General features: G+C 40.1%; 1 protein-coding gene across 3 annotated transcripts in view; it reads right to left on the reverse strand.

Annotated features, from left to right (window-relative positions):
• The window catches only part of SCUBE2 (signal peptide, CUB domain and EGF like domain containing 2), an 88,035-nt gene that overhangs the window by 18,298 nt on the left and 52,061 nt on the right, over positions 1–17,676 (reverse strand). For all 3 annotated transcript variants that reach the window (XM_021002000.2, XM_021002002.2, XM_021001999.2), the window contains exons 14-15: positions 9,265–9,432; positions 833–1,012 (exon numbers count right to left, since the gene is read on the reverse strand). In XM_021002000.2, coding sequence (XP_020857659.1) covers positions 833–1,012; positions 9,265–9,432 — 348 coding nt within the window. The remainder of the gene's footprint in view (positions 1–832; positions 1,013–9,264; positions 9,433–17,676) is intronic.

Raw genomic sequence — 17,676 nt, forward strand, 5'->3', positions numbered from 1 at the left:
AACGATAACAAGAGTTCATATTTATCTAGTACTTGACTATTCATAAAGTGCTTTTTCCCTGCAGCCACTTCAAAGTTCTCATGGCATTTTTGCGGTCCTCTCCTTTGCAGTTATTTTACTCTGCCTAGCGTCATAATGTTTGTATACATGTTTTATTCCCTCCCAATAGACTTTGCTGCCTTTGAGAGAAAAGACTCATTTTGCATTCTGAATATGTAACCTAGTAGGTGCTTAAAAATATCTGTCGAATTTGAATTTGTCGAATTACCCCATGAAGAACAGAGTGCAAATGTTATCTATTTTAACATATTATTGATTCTTCCTCTTTTGTAGCGGCAAAAACAATGGCCTTGGGAATCAAAAGACCTAGTTTGAATCTGGGCTCTCTATAGACGTGACCTTGGGCAGGTCTTTTAACTTCCCAGAGCCTCAGCTTCTTCATCTGTGAAGTGGAGGCACTGTACTTGAAGCAGCCAAACAAGGCTATTATCAAGATAAAATAAGAAAATATATATAAAGTATTTTCTTACAATAAAATGTTACATAAATCTGAATTATTATTATTATTAACATGCTATTAAATAAACAAACATATATTTCTGTCCTTCTTGGGGTCATCTACCTAGCCGTCACTGCGAGATTAGAAGCTTCTTAAATGCCATTACTGTGCCTAACTTAGACAGGACAAGCTCTAGCTTATGTGTCCCAGGGCTATACAAACACAGACTATGGGTGTTTAATTTATTTTTACTGGTGGTACCAGCAACAACATCTTAACAGACATCCTCTTCCATAACACTACCAGATGCCAAGTACTGCTCTCTGACCTTACCTTTTGCCTCGCAGTCCTGGAAAGTGGTAGCGCCAGGATGTTTGGTAGTGAGTTCTCCCCTCCAACTTCCTGCACAAGGAAAGCAGGAAGTACGGCCACCTTCAGGCTGGTATGTTCCCAGGGGGCACGGCTGGCATGGGGAGAAGCCATTTGGAGAATATTCACCAGGAAGGCACTGACCTGAAAGAAACCAACACATAGCAGGTGAACCCCGCCTAACCTAGGAAAGCATGTATTTATTGTCCTGCACATGAAGGCATCAAACAATCTGTTCTACTAGGTTTTCCCACCATAGATACTGTAATGTGTTTCTAAGTGGCTTTAGAATGTTAAAGGATCAGTAATTAGCTGACATTCTATGGGGAGTCTGGGAGGAACTAGAATCCATTGTAGCCTTGACTGTCATGGTGGAAACAGACTGGGTAAATACAGAGAGAGGATGAAGAAGACTTTTTTCTTTAAAGAACTGTTTGAGTCTTTACCTTTCAAAGAGGATGAAGGGAATTCCCCCCCCTTTTTTTTTTTGGCTAAGCAATGGGGTTAAGTGACTTGCCCAGGGTCACACAGCTAATAAGTGTCAAGTGTCTGAGGCTGGATTTGAACTCAGGTCCTCCTAACTCCAAGGCCAGAGCTCTAACCACTGCACCATCTAGCTGCTCCAGATGAAGGGAATTCTTAAGGAACTTTCTGGATATCTTAAGGTAACTGCATGATGGGGCTGTCTTATATAAGTGAGAAGTCAAGAGTGGTAGACATGGTCAAAGGCGACTCTGGTTGTGATTTTTCTCACTGCTTAAACACTGTAAACAATAATTTATGTCTTTGTGTTATTATTGGTTACTATGTTAATAAATTGTACAGCCACTAACTTTAATACTTAAGCCTCAGAGGGGCAGCTAGGTGGCACAGCGGATAGCGCACTGGCCCTAAAGTCAGGAGGACCTGAGTTCAAATCTGGCCTCAGACCAAACACTTGACCCATACTAGCTGTGTGACCTTGGGCAAGTCACTTAACCCCAATTGCCTCACTAAAAAAAAAAAAAAGAAAGAAAAGAATATTTAAGCCTCAGAGATTAGGAGTTTTATTATATAGAGATATAAGCAACTGCTTATTGAAAAGAGGTTTCTCCAATTTATTAAATAAAAGATATTTATTTAAGTAATAATACTTAACAGGGGTCAGGGCTCTGAGTCAGCTGATTAATTACTGAGAGATATTATAATTTTAATAATTAACTAGGAAAAATCCAAACATACCCCTGGATTATCCTAGAACTCTGGATGATGAGAATGAATAAGTTAAGCAAGTCACATAGCAGGCTGAGGGGGGTAACCATCTCATATAGATGACAAGTAAGTTAGGTTAACTCTTTACCACTATTACAAATTCACAACCATTTGGAAACCATCTCCCACTGTCATACTGTCTGTACTACATGAGATTAATACAAAGAAATGATGCAGTGGCCGTGGAGTGTTGAATTTGGAATCAGGAAAACCTGAGTTCAAATCCTCCCTCAGATATTCACCATGTCGCCCCTGGGCAAGTAACCGAACCTCTCTTGGCTTCATCTTCTTCATCTGTAAAATGAGAGTGTTGGGCTCAATGGCCTCTCAGCCCTAAATCTTTGGTCCTATGAAATCACTTCCATAAGATTTTCTTATGCTTGGCCTTCAAGAAGATTCTATTTAACAAACCTTTATTAAGGACCAAATACGTTAATTACAATGTAGTATGCTGGCTATAGCGCAGAGGAAATATACAAATAAATAGTGGCTACCAGTCTCTAGGAACTTAGGATGTAGTAAGTGGAGATAAGGAATGGGCATAGACATAGAGGCTGGGGGCTGGACGATAGTTAGCATGTGGTCATAGAGTGCTATTGAAAGTAAGGAAGGAGGGTGCAGGGAGGGACGAGATGAGAAGAAAATCTGAACTCAAAATCTTATGGAAGTGAATGTTAATAACTAAAAATAAATAAATCAAAGAAAAAAATAAGGTGGGGAAGCCTAAAATAAATAAATAAATAAATAGAAGTATTTAGAATGGAAAAAAAAACTGAAAAAATCGATCAGAAAAGTCAAACTTGTTTTGGAATTGACTGGAGCAAAAAATAGTTCTACCCTTTGACTTAAGACGTTCAATAATAAATGGCCAAGAATCAGAAAGAAAAAAAAGAGAAGAACTGGGAGATCATTGTGCACAGGAACAGCAATGTTGTAATGATGATCAACCGTGAAAGACTTGGCTACTCTGATCAATACAATGATCTAAGAAAATTCCAAGGGGCAGCTAAGTGGCACAGTGGATAGAGCCCTGGATTCAGGAGGACCTGAGTTCAAATCCGGCCTCAGACACATAACACTTACTAGTTGTGTGACCCTGGCAAGTCACTTAACCCCACTGCCTAGCCAAAAAAAAAGAAAAAAATTCCAAAGGATTCACAATGAAAAAATGCCATCCACCTCCAGAGAGAAAACTGATGAACTTTGAGTGCTTCCCCCTACCCCAAATATGGCTAATATGGAAATATCTTTTGCATGATTTCACATGTATAATTAATTGATATAATTAAATTGATATATAATATAAAAAAATGAAAAAAAAACCTAAAAGTAAGGAAGGAGAGATCCTTTAGTTATAGGCCATCAAGGAAGGATTTGATAGTGCTGGAAATCTGAGCTGGGCCTGAAGGATGGGCAGGATGTCAAAAAGCAGAGATGAAGGGAAGGGTATTCAAGATATGGACAAAGGTATAAACAAAAGCAGAGTCAAGAAAGCACAGAAGATGTTTGTTGGACTCAAAATTTATCTGATTTAGATGCATTGTAAAGTATGTTCAATACATCAGTCAGATTGTTGTTAGCCTGGCAAAAGCTATCTAAACACCCAAATCTGAGCCATCCCTAGGAGGCTTTTTTTTTTTATTTGAACCAAGGAAATCTTGAGTCAGAATCAGTCCCCTGGCTGAGAGTAAACAGCCTCTTTTGGTCTAAGCATGTAGAGGCTATTTCTTTGAAAGGCTTCCCCAAAGTCTTTCAAATGAAAGCTAACCACTAAGAGGGAAGGTGATGAGCAGTGGGCCAGCAGAGAGAGCTCCAAGGCAGCATCTGCAGTTGGCCTAGCAACACTATTAGAGCAATCCAGCCACTACCAGAGGCCTCAAAAACTTCCACATCGCGTTTAGAGAGGTATGGAGGACAGCCTGTGCAAAAGCATGGAGAAGGGGGAGGAAATGTCACACATAAAGAACAGCAAGTGAGTCAGTCCTAGACCCTAGACCGTGTGAAGGGGACTAATGTATAATGATAAGTCTGCAAAGATGGGCCGAAGTCAGGCTGTAAAGGTCTTGGAAAGTACGAGAGAGGAGTTGGTACCTGATTTTAGAGGTAACAAGGCCCACTGGATTCTCTCAAGCAGGGGTATGACATGGTCAGGCCTATGCTGTAGGAATATCATTTTGGCACATTGGTGGAGCAGGGAGATAACCAGGAGATTATGTTAGGATGAGATCCAGCAGGGCTGCCCTCCCATCCTGCCCCACAACGTGGAGCAAGGCTCAAACTGCCTCTCAAGCTTCCTGTAGCCTCTGCCTATAGTGATTTGCTAGTCACCTAAGAGCATGAAAAAATCCCACCCAAGTGGGGTCTGCATCCTTCAGACAGGCTTGTCATCACCCACTACCCTTCTGACCAGTCCTGTTTCCATGTGGGCCCCATCTACCCAGAGCTAAGCATTATTCTATCCTTGCTGCACAGCTTTTCTCTCCATTAGGGCAAAGTAAAACACCTTTTGTTCTGTTAAATGACTTGAACGCCCATTTAGTACCAACATTAAACCTGAATTAACAGGCTGCCAGACTGAGCCAAGCCCAACCCAAGAGAGGCTATTAGAATAGTTGGGTGAAAGGTGATGAAAGCCTGAACATAAGCGGTGGCTCTGGGAGATGGACGTAAAAGACGCTGTGGAGGCAGAATCAACAGACTCGTCAACTGTCTGGATACGTGGGATGAGGGAGAGTAAGTCAAAGATGACCACAAAGTTGCAAATGTAGGTAACTGGAAAGGTGGCGGCACCCTTGACAGAACCAGAGAAGTTCAGAAGAGAAGGGTAGATTCGGAGGGAAAGATAAAGAGTTGTTTTGGACATGTTGAGATTCCTACTGGACACCCATCAAGGAAACAGGATTGGAGAATCACAGATATAGAGATCCCTCGAAGCTTTAATCTATGGTCCTAAAAAGTGGAAGTGCCAAAAGAGAACAATGTGTATGACAGCAGGCCTTTCACAGGTTTGTGGTGAGCCTCAAATTAGGTAACAACTGTAAAATGTTTGGCAAACCAGAAAGCATGACATAAATGCTAGCTATCTAGTATTATCTAATTTTTAAAAATTCTTCAAGGGGCAGCTAGGTAGCACAGTAGATCAAGCACCAGCCCTGGATTCAGGAGGACCCGAGTTCAAATCTGGCCTCAGACACATAACACTTACTAGCTGTGTGACCCTGGGCAAGTCACTTAACCTCACTGCCTAGCCCCCCCCCAAAAAAATGTCTTCTGGTTGGTATCATTGGTCTCAGCTGGATTTATGTTACCAAACTCAAAAAGGGCTTTTCAAAAAACTATTCTAAATATGCCAATTTCCTCTTCAAAATTTTTCAAGATACTGGAAATGTTTTTTATCACCTGTGGCACTTCTGGAGTTTAAGTGTTTTTACTGCCTTCAAGTGCCTCAGTTTTTTCCTCTGCAGCTCTAATTAACTCTTCAATTCTACTCTTATTTCATCTACCTTAAATTTAGGAATGAATTTATTTCTTATAATTTCCCTACAGTGATCCATAACACATTGCTGTGTAATTTGGAGCTCAGAGTATTATTGACAAAAAGCAGCATGAAGCCCTTGCCTATAATTGCTAAGATCTGTTTTTGGTTTTATGATGTGGTACTGGCATATAATAAAAACATTAATTTCTTCAAGCCATTTCATGCTTTTTTGTTTATCACTCCCATGCACCAAAGCATTCTGGAAGGTGTCATCTCGGTATTTCTGATTTGCTCCAATATAGTTTGCATTTTTGTGGTACCAAGAAACAGAGGCATGCCATTTGCCCTCTTGTCCTCTGTGTCAAGCTGATCAAGTAGGGCTAGCTCCATCTGTGCTGCCCTAATTTATAGTTCTAGGAACTGGGGTACTAACTCAATCAGTGCTATTTTCAGAGCCCAAATGGCTAGCTACAAGGTTCCTGCCAGTGTACACATTACCCTCACTGGCATTCCCTTATTTTGCCATTCTCCTTTTCCTTCCCCACTCTGCCCCCATTTTCCACAACATGAGGGGTCTATTATTATTGTTATTAGCAGTAGTACTGGTTTTGGAATGGGCAAGGTTAACAGTAGGGTTAAGAAGGAATTGAAGCCCACAGTAGGTGAGAAGACCAGGAAAACTTAACTGATCTAAAGTATTTCAAATCTCCTGGCCTGGATGAATTATATGCCTGAGTACTAAAAGAACTTGTAGATGTGACTGCTGAATCAATGTTGGCAGTCTTAGAGTAGTCACGTACTAGAAGACTGGAGATGATAATAATAATAATACCAGCTAATATTTATAGAGCAGCTACTGTGTGCCAGACACTCTGAGAAGAGCTTTACAAATATCTCATCTGATCCTCACAACAACCCTAGGAAGTAGGTGCTATTATTATTCTCATTCCAGTTCCAGTTGAGGAAACTGAGGCAAACAAAGTGACTTGCTGAGGGTCAAAGAGCTAGTAAGTGTCTGAGGCTGGATTTGAACTCAGATCTTCCTACTTCAGGCCCAGTGCTCTATCGATTGCACCATGTAACTACTAGCATACTTTTCAAAAAAGGGTAAAAAAGTATCCTCTACAAACTATGGCCAATGACCTTGATGCTGATTTCCTCATAAAATTCTTCAACAAGTGATTAAACAGAGAACTTGTAAGTATTTAGAAAGCATTAATTACCATGAACCAGCATGAGTTCACTAAAAATAAGTCATACCAAATGACTCTCATTTCCTTTTTTGACAAGGTTACAGGGCTGATCGATCAGGGAAATACCATGTATATAGTCTATCTAGATTTCACGAAAGTGTTTTAACAAGATTTCTTAAACTTTGAATAAGTAGATAAGTAGGAGCTGAATAACAGTAAAGTTTAGTTGTACAGCTACTGAATAATTACAGCAAACGTGTTGATTAACTGATTGATGTTAACAGAAGTTCAATGTAAAAAATTCATAGCAGATCCTATCTTCATAACCATATAATTAACTAAAAGGTTATAACAAATATTAGACCCCACCGTACCTATTCTTGGTGATTTTTCTTAAAAAACTAACTCAGGAGAACAAAGTGTAGCCTTTTAAAGACTCTTCAACAAGGTGTTTCTCACTTGTTAAAATCAAATCTATTTCCTTGATAAAAGCAAAAAGAAATAACTGTTGTTTAGCAGGTGCTCCAAAGGGGAATCGAATGGATGTAAGTTGGCTGAAGTATACAGCAAATGATGACTTGTACAAAGAAATTATGTAAAAGATATCAACGCAGAAATGTACAACTGGAAAAGGAGGTGGGTCAGCCATGGAGTGAGAGGGAGAGATAACAGATGGACAGCCTGAGTGTTTCAATGGAATGTTAGAAGACCTAAAATAAGAAAGGCTCTGGCATTTTCAATGGATCACACACGAATGATTTGCAGGTATGACAGAGGACAAGAAGACATGAATAAATTGAGATGTGTGTCACTGGATGAAGTTTCTATATTGATGAAATTGCAGGTACAATGAAACATTGGATGAAAGCAGAGATGGCATGCTTAACAAACGTGCCTTTGATACAAAGCTGAGAGTAATAATTAATATGCCAAATGACAGTCAGGATTCAAGGAAGATCTTAACAGGCTAGAACCATGGATGAATCTAATAAGCTGTATTTTATCAGTGATAGATGTAAGGTCCTAATGGGTTTAGACCATATATGGAATGTTATTTTCAGTTCTGGGAGGCACATTTTATAAGACACCATTGGAGTGTCTCCACAGGAGGATGACCAGGATAGGGAGGAGACTACAGACAACGACATAAAGGATTGTTAGAATGAACTAAGGATGTTTGTCCTGGAGAAGAAAAACCTTCAAGAGGTCATGGTAGTCTTCAAGTATTTAGGCTATCATTTGGAAAGGGGAATTAGACTTTTCTAATTCTAATTCCTAATTTTCTGTTTTGCCCCAGAGGGCAGAATTAGGAACAAGGAGTGAACTTGCCAAAAAAGCAAACGTAGTCTTGATATGAAAAAAAAGGAATGGGCTGCCCCACAGGGGTTCTCCATCACTGGAGACCTTCAAACAAAAGCTGGATGACCATTTGCAGGAGGGATTCCAGTCCAGGAATGAGCTGGACTCCATGATTACCAACATTACTCCCAACTATGAGATTCTGGGAATTTTTTTAATAGTTCCAATTAGTTTTTCTAGGGTAGGCCATGGCAATCTGACAAAGCAGGGTATTAGACATGAAAAAGAAAGGAGCAGGGGCCAAAGGAATTTCTATGCATTTTGATATTAAAATGTAACAAACCTCATGCAAAAATTTTTGAGTCAATAGCTTTTACATTTTCTCTAACAAGATTAGAGAAAATTTCTTTCTTCCTGTACCTCATTTTCTTCTCTAATAAAAATTAGAGCAAAACAAATAAACATGGATATACCCTATAAAAACCTTAGCTTGGTTTCAGAATCAAATTTTTCTGAGACACAATTTGAAATTCAGATATCACAGGGTTTGTTTTTTTAAAATAAAACCAGATTTAGATTTTCTTTTAAAAATGACATTAACCTAAATACCTCACAATATGGTGATGGTTCAGCAAACAATAGCATAATTAACACAGTGGAATATTATACAGCAATTAAAAATGACAAGCATATGTTTCATTTCAATACCTGGAGGTGTGTATATGAAAAGCAGTACACAAAACAGTCTGTATACAATAATTATAGTGTGTAAAGTCACATGTAGGTATGGATATTAAAATTAGAAAAAAATTGAGAGACATAAATGGAATTTTATGTTCTTTGGAGTTTTTAACAAGTTCTTCTAAATAAGTAAGTTCAGTCTGTGTTTCAAACACAAGGAAATCTGACTCCTTTCTTCATTCTTGAACAAGAGTGTAGGCTGGTCAGACTCTCAAACCCTAGGCTATTATATATTTACAACAAATAAACAATGTAATAACAGCAACATTATTACTTTCCTTCTGCCAAAACATTCAATTCAGTTTAATTCAAAGAAATACTTACTTGGTGTATATAATGAGGGGATCACAGCTTCTGTCTAAATGAGGATAACATAAAAACCTTTACTTGTTCTAAAGACAAAGGGTGAACGTGAACAGCTTGAGTTTCCTTACCTCCACATTCAGACACATTGCGAGCTCCCGCGGCCTTCTGGTCCCCCATATTCTCTGTGTTTGGGCAGGGTTCACATGTTATTTGTCCTTCCTCATCTTGGTATGTCCCATTTGGACACAAAATGCATCGCCCTTGACCTCCATCGTATGTTCCAACACCGCAAGGGACTAAAAAGCGGGAAAAAATGATCTGGTCAGCAGAGAGCCCGGGCACAATCTATAACAATCTAAAAAATGAATAGATAATGCTGGTGGTAAATAGATGTGGCACTAAAAGAAACAAAACTGGAGCTCTAACTTATGAAATTAATCTCGGTTCTGTGTTCCTGACTCTATCAGTCACTCACTCTTTAACCTTGGGTGAGTTTTCTTCCCATCTTTGCAGGGATGTCGTAAAAATGTGAAGACCAGCTCCCCAAGGACAAGTCTTTCAAAAGTGCCACATTTAACATTAGGCAGTGAACTCCACAGTCAGGGCTGGAACTGTATTTGCTGTTGTTCAGTCATTTCAATCGTGTCTGACTCTTAGTGACCCTATTTGGGGTTTTCTTGGCAAAGATACTGGAGGGGTTTGCCATTTCCTTGTCCAGCTCATTTTATAGATGAGGAAACTGAGGCAAATAGGGTGAAATGACTTGCCCAGGGTCACACCGCTCGTAAGTGTTTGAGGACACATTTGAACTCAGGTCTTCCTGACGCAAGGCCTGGTGCTCTAGTCATAGCACTACCTTGCTGCCCTTGTAACACTGAATGGGTATCAGGAAAGCACCTAGATGTCCAGGTGGCTTGGTAGATAGTGTTAACACTGAATCAGAACCACCTGAGTTCATATCCTGATTCATATACTTCCTAGCTGGGTGACCTTGGGCAAGTCACTTAACCTCTGTTTGCCTCAGTTTCCTCATCTATAAAATGACAACAGGAATACCTACTTTACAGGGCTTTTGTGAGGATCAAATGAGCTAACATATGTAAAGCACTTTGCAAAGTTTAAAGGGCTATGTAAATGCCAGCTATGATTATTACTATCATTATATGTTACCCTGCAATCTCAGTACGTCCTTTCTTTTTGGATAACATAGCTCCTGGATGATGATCCAGCAAATGCAGAGTGAATGAGTTCTCTACTTGAGAGTGAAATGACAATGAGAGAGAGGGAGAGGGGAGGGGAGGGGGAGGGGGAGGGGAGGGGGAGGGAGGGGAGGGGGAGGGGGAGGGAGAGAGGGAGGGGGAGAGGGAGAGGGAGAGGGAGAGGGAGAGGGAGAGGGAGAGGGAGAGGGAGAGGGAGAGGGAGGGAGAGGGAGAGGGAGGGAGAGGGAGGAGAGGGAGAGGGAGAGAGAGGGAGGGAGAGAGATAGGGAGGGAGAGAGATAGGGAGGGAGAGAGAGGGAGGGAGAGAGAGGGAGAGGGAGAGAGAGAGAGGGAGGGAGAGGGAGGGAGAGGGAGGGAGAGGGAGGGAGAGGGAGGGAGAGGGAGAGGGAGAGGGAGAGGGAGAGGGAGAGGGAGAGGGGAGAGAGAGGGAGAGAGAGAGAGAGAGAGAGAGAGAGAGAGAGAGAGAGAGAGAGAGAGAGAGAGAGAGAGAGAGAGAGAGAGAGAGAAGGAGGGAGACAGACAGACAGACAGACAGACTCAAATCTTATCCAAGGGGATTTATCTAAGTCTCTGATGTAGCAAGCTGGGGATAGGAACATGATCAAAGTTCCAGCTCCCCTACAAGTCATTGTTTAGGAAAGATAGTACAGCCTATTTAAATTTACCGTGTATTGCTTCATTACCATTTGGGTGACCCACAGTTTTGATTCTTTATATATTGTGATGTTTCAGGCTTGATGGCCAGCCACATAGCATCACTAGAATAATACTGGTGTTTAAAAGAGAAGTTTATTGTTTCAAAGAACAGCCCGGGATTCTTGAAAATGCTATAAATCTCCAAAATGAAATCTGACTTCCTATCTCCTTCCTATTCTATTCTAGCCCAGCTCATTATCTATGGAAGCACTGAGGTCAGCTGGGACAGAGGGGATGGAGTGCTGGGCTTGAAATCAGAAACTCCCAAGTTTGAATCCTGCCTCAGACAACCTTGGTTGGACAAAGTCACTTAACTCCTCAGTTTTCTCATCTATAAAATGGGCATATTAATAGCACCTACCTCATAGGGTTGCTGCGATGACCTAATGGTGTTTTGCAAACCTTAAAGTTCTATATAAATGCTTACTATTAGCAATGTGTGTTTAAGATGTATGTATGGAAGGATCAGTTCACTGAGCTAACTAAATTAGGAGACTCTGCATTATTCTAGAACCTGATAGACTCAACCCAATGTCATCCACAAACAGGAACACCTGAAGGACATCACCAACTAGCAAAGGTTCTTAACCTGGGGTTTATGAACTTGGTTAAAAAATTTTTTTTATAATTGCATTTAATATAATCAGTTTCCTCTGTGATTCTATGTATTTGATGTTATGTGACATAAAAAAGGTTAAGAACCCCTTCTACAGACAATGTATGTTATAAGCAAACGTTAGGGTATGTGTGACTTCATCCATTCATCACTTGCTTCTTATCTGGCTTATACTGAACATGGGCTTAGTAGCCATACTACTGAAAGGACAGGGGTCAAAACTACCCACCCAAATTTTAGTTCTGATACACATTTATCAGGCGAGAACATTCTCTTAGCCCAGACACCTTAACTAAGTGAGAATCTGTCTCAATCAGTCAAGGACCTTAGATTAACTACAAAAAACCTTTGAAAGGCATTGGATTAAGTGAAATGATGCCACACGTTAAGTTCTGTAAACCAAGGGATTGTGTCATGGCCTCTGAATCCTGCATAAAAGCACTGAGTTAGTTGGAATTGGAGAGTTCCAGTGCCTGGCAAGCCAGGACAGCATATGTTCTAGCAAACCCATGAGAAGGAATAACTTGGGGGAGGGGAAAAGGAAACCAACTGGACTTGATCTCCTCACCCTGCTCCCAATTTGGCTGGATGGCCTTTTGAGCTTTGCAAGATTCAGGGAATATTGGACTTCCTCTCTTCCCATCAGCATCCTAGTGGTAGCATGGGTCAGCTGATGACAGTGTCTGAATTGGGAGCCGAGGACAGACTGGACACAGATTCATGGCTCCATAAGGAGTTCAGCAAAGAAACTATGCCACACTTAAGGGAAACTTATTGAGTGCCCCAGGTTTAAGAAAAAAGGACCACAGCAGTAAAGAGCTGTGAGTTACCCCTTTGCCACATTGCTTTCTAAGCTTGAGCCCACTTTCCTCCTGACTCTTTATATGCTTGTGGAATAATGTGTCATACAAGAGTTCTAGGCCTGGAGTCAGGAAGATTCCTCTTCCTGAGTTCAAATCTGGCCTCAGATGCTTACTAGCTGTGTGACCCTGGGCAAGTCACTTAACCCTGTTTCCCTCAGTTTCCTCATCTGTAAAATGAGCTGGAGAAGGAAATGGCAAGCCACTCCAGTATCTTTGCCAAAAAAAAAAACCCAAAAGGGGTTGTGAAGAGTCAGACATGACTGAAAAACGACTAAACAACAAAAACATGACTCACATCAACATGAATAATGATGAACACCTCTACAGACCACAATTATAAAAGGGGCAGAGAGCCAAGACCAAAGCTACCGGCATCATTACCACCTATAGGGCCTAGTCCTTTTCTTCTTCCTCTGACTCTGATCAAATGCCCTCTCCGCACTAAACACTGAACTCTTTTGACCACAAATAATCAGTTGTTAGTCTCTGACTCCACCAAACCATTAGTGTATTAGCAGTCTTTTTTTTTTTCAATGACACCTTTAAATTCCCCTCTAACTCAAGGAACAGTTATCAGACACCACCTTTTGTCAGCTGGTTATGCAGAGAACTCTTCCCTTCTCAGTCACTGCCTGTTAGCCTAACAATGACTCAGTATCCTGACATCGTCTCTCTTACCAAACTAACTCAGGTTAAAAGCAGAAAGAGTAAGTTACCTACCTTGGGCACATAGCAATTTATAAGATTATTAATGTAAGAGAGTATTTACACGGATGATATCAGAATGATTTCAAGAACTATGCCAATGGCACCTTTTAGAGAAACTGATCAATGCGGTTTACTTTTATCATGGTACAGCTGGCAGAGAACAGATCTTACAGCTGTATCGCTGATGAGCCTATTGGCTTGCCTCAAAGTTAGTTACACGTGTTTGCATGTGTAAATTCATTCTTTGGAGTCATTTAAGGCACTGGAAGCCTTTTAAAGAGTACCATTTTGGAGAGGTGAGAGAATCTCTTACAACATCCTAGATCTGGCATTGTTTCTTAAAGGACCAGGGGGTGTGGAAAGGCACCATTGGCCTAATGAGGTTGGATAAGGAGGGAGCAAATCTTTTTTTATTCCCTGTGAAAGCCCTATTTCATATAAACAGTCAAGAAATAACCATTTTTCTTAAAAGAGCAACTTCTATAGAAATAGAAGTTTTGTTTACTTCACAAATAACATGAGAGGCAATCTAAGATTTGGTTCTCTCGACAAGGTCTCCATGTCAAGAACAGCTTGAAGATAACTGTTTCCAAATGTGCTGAAGATCCAGCTCAAACAGAACTCGCTCAGAAATTCCAGTTGATTTTCTTCTCTCCATCAGCAGCCTGATTGTTGTGAGCCCACCACACAAAGGAGTCAATTGCCTTCGTACACTTCATCTCTGCAGCCCCAGCCTTTGTGTGCCTTCAGTGACCATTAAAATCCCATTCTCAAATCTCACACAGCTGTTTTTGGCCCCCTTTAAAATAAAATACGAGAAAGCTTTTCTGATGCAAAAGGCGAGAGGCCAGCAGGGGCCTGGATTAATAGCTCCAAAGAGGTTTAAGGGCTCTTGCCTCTCCTTTCAGGCCCTTCCTCTTTCAGGAGTTGATGCTGTGGACAAACACTATGGTATCTCTGGGACTAAGAAGGTGAACCTAATAAAAGGGGTCAGTTTCCAGCATCTAACTATTTTCTGAAGAATCGCGCCTTGACTTTAGAAGGAAAGTCACAAACAGCCAATGCAAATGAATTCCCATGGTGTCCTCAGAGTTATCACATTTTAAAAGTTCAGGAACTGAGGTCATCCTAAGCAGTAACATGTCCAAAGGATTTATGTTTTCTTCTATTTTTGTGAAAGGCCCTGGTTAATCATGGGGACTGCAGGATCCCTCTGACTATAGGATTTATTTGCAGTCTCTGCCCAGGTTTTTTGTTTTGTTTTAATGTAAGAAAACATTAAAGTAGAATTGGCCACTTGAAAATATTACTTCTAACTGGGTCAGTGAGAAAAGACAGGAGTTTCATAGTTGGTGCCCTGAAATAAACCTTTCATTCTCTTGTCTTCCAATATCCCTGTGGCTTAGAAATAAGAAAAACGTCGTGTACTCATTTATTTTTTCAGGCCTCCACTTCCTAAAGTATACCTTCCAAATGCCTCCCTCCCCTAAAACCATTCTTTCTAATAGATCAGATTTTTTTAAATTTAACTTTTAAAAATTTAAGAAAAAACCATTTTTTCTCTTTTTCTTCTCCCTTAGGAAAAAACAAATGAAATCTCTGTAACAAATATGCATAGTCAAGGAAAATAAATTCTTACATTGGCCACATCCAAAAATATATGTCTTATTCTGAGCTCTGAGTCCATCAGCTTTCTGTCAGAAAGTCCTTCCTATATACTGTCAAAGGAACAGCATTTTATTTCAATTGCTTCCTCAATATGCAAAGACATATTTGCATGGCTTATTACGAGGAAGATACTGTTCACTCAAATGTTGACTTGGCATCACTAGCCAACTATAGTCAAATGCATGTAAAATTTGACTGCAATGTTTTAGAAAAGATCAGAGTTTATCTACCTACTGCTTTGTTCCTATCTACATAATCAATAAAGGAGACTTTTTAAAAATCCCTTTTTACAGAAAACATGAGAGTCAGTCCAGTCCAATCCAGAAAACTGTATTGGAAGCCAGGAGACCTTGGTTTTATCCATGGCTCTGCTGCTTAATGTTATTTGACTCTAAGCAAGACAAAGTGCCTTTCCATGGCCCAGATCTCATACCTACAACATATGATGGCCTATAGGATCCACTCCAGCAACTCTATGATTTCAGGTATAGCAGAGGGTCACAAGTAGAGGTAAGCCCTTAGAGGACATGAAAACAAAATAAAAAGGGTAGCACAGGGACTAAGGCAAGAGAACCACTATTTTTTTTAAAGCAAACTCCACACCTTCCCCCAGCTTTCCTTGATCTCTCAGGCTCCTTTTAATACTGAATCCCTTTCCTTTTTTCTTTTTTTTCCCTTGACTTTTCTATCAGGCTCCCTTCAAGGCTTCTGTTTCTCCTGCTTTTTTTTTTTGGTTAATATTTCCTGGATATTTCTTTCCCATTTAATCTAATTAACACTCTATTTATTTTTGTCTAGGTCTATGAGCTCACTGATAGATGGAGTAAGGTCTGGGTTTATTCTTCCACGTCATGGCTCCATCCATTAATTGACTCTAGCTTCTGACTGGTCCTGGAGATCCTCCATTTAGTAAAAGAATCCCTTATCTTCTCTCCAGAAAGTGTGGTCTAGGCTGTCCAGTGTTGCCCAGGAACTCTTCTTCTTTCCATAATGCTTGGTTTACTGACAGCTTTATCCCATAAATTCCTCCTCTTTGGGAGGCTTGGTCCTGAATATCCTATCACTTGTTTAGAAACTAACTTATTTTTTATTGCTCCAGAGCCCAGGAATCTTCACTACTCTACCACTCCCTCTAGCCAACGACAATTCTGTGGCCACATGGTTCCATGGCAAGGCCTCACAGAAAGACAGGGAACTGAGTCTGACTATGTCTGCTGCTCTTCCCCACATGTAATCAATCTCTCCCTCTCTCTCTCTCAGCCTGTCTGTTCTTTATTTTAAGGGCAAGGCTAAAACCACAGGTCAGGTACGTGATTAGACATAACTCTATGTTTTTCAAATATAGTGTCAATAGGGATGCTTCTACCTTGTACACAAGAATGATTCACATCTAGCTATATATCTGAGGCATCTTTAATACCAGAACAAAACCATCTGGAAGCAGCAACAAGAACCTGGGACAATGTCTAGGTACATAATTATTATTACAGTTTAGTTGGGAAGACAAAATCTATGTATGCAAAACAAATGGAGAATAATTTTAAGGCAACATAAAGCTGCATGATCTCTGGGAAATATCATAGCTTGGTCTTATTCTAAGGAATATTTTATACCAGTTTTATTAAGAGTTAAACTGTCATCACCCAAAATAACAGATATTTTTCTTCAACAACAAATCTGTATGATCATATTAAAAGCACCTAATTATTTTAAAATTTAAAATTTATTATAAATATGTTTTTAGGGGGGAAAAAATTGGGTTATTCTGGTCAGGTCAAGTTAAGAAACAAAATGCAGGTAACTCAGTCTTCATCTGACCTGGGCTACTTCTTCCTCTTCAGGCAGCTCCTGCTCCTGGGGGCCTACCCAACCAATACCAAACTTAGTTTAGACACCTGAGCTTAGGACTACCAAACTCAAGAGACATACAAGACTTAGTTGATGCTGTAGCTAGGATTACAGATGGGCACCACCGTGCCTCATTCATAACTTTCTTTAAAACCTTATCAGTAAACATTATTTTCTAAATGGTGTCTCTTTAGCTCTAAAACGTGCTATTCTTGGTATTATTTCAAGGGCCCACATTTTTACTAGTCTGGATACTCCTCCCATTGACATAAATTACAATTAATTTATGACTTATAAAGTGATCTTCAAGATCATTTGCTGTGGCCGACCCAGTGATAAGCCTCTCTCTCCAAACTTGGCATTTCAGGAATTACATCCATATTTGAAGGCTTTTCAGCTGGGTGAGACCTGCCAGACTTTGTTCTCTACTAACCTGCTCTTTGAAAATCCAAGGGTAACCTTTACACCTCAAGAAGGTAATATGATATCTTTACATTTTTTTAATGTGTTTCAAATATATTTGAAAAGTTTCAACTCAAATATGGGTTATCCTTTGCACTACTCTTCACTGCTCCACAAATTCCTCTTTTAATAGGCAGTGCAAAGGCAACTTTCAAATCAACCCCTATTTCAATTATCTCAACTTCCAAAAAGATATGTTCAAGTCAGTGAGGTCTTACTGTACATAAATCTCTAAAAGAAAACACTTCTGATCAGGTGTCAGGAGTCAAAATATTGTCCACTACTTCTTTCCATTCGAGAAAACTAGGACTAACGAAAAGAAGTTAAAGGAAGATAGATTTCAGACCAAAATATAAGAATTTCCTAGCCATTAAAATTGTCTGAAAATGGAACACATTGTCTCAGAAGGAAGCAAATTCCTTGCCTTAGAGATATTCAAGCAAGGTTAGGTAAACTTGTC

Source organism: Phascolarctos cinereus, unplaced genomic scaffold (genome assembly GCF_003287225.1).
Source record: "Phascolarctos cinereus isolate Bilbo 61053 unplaced genomic scaffold, phaCin_HiC Scaffold_9;HRSCAF=440, whole genome shotgun sequence".
NCBI lineage: Eukaryota > Metazoa > Chordata > Mammalia > Diprotodontia > Phascolarctidae > Phascolarctos > Phascolarctos cinereus.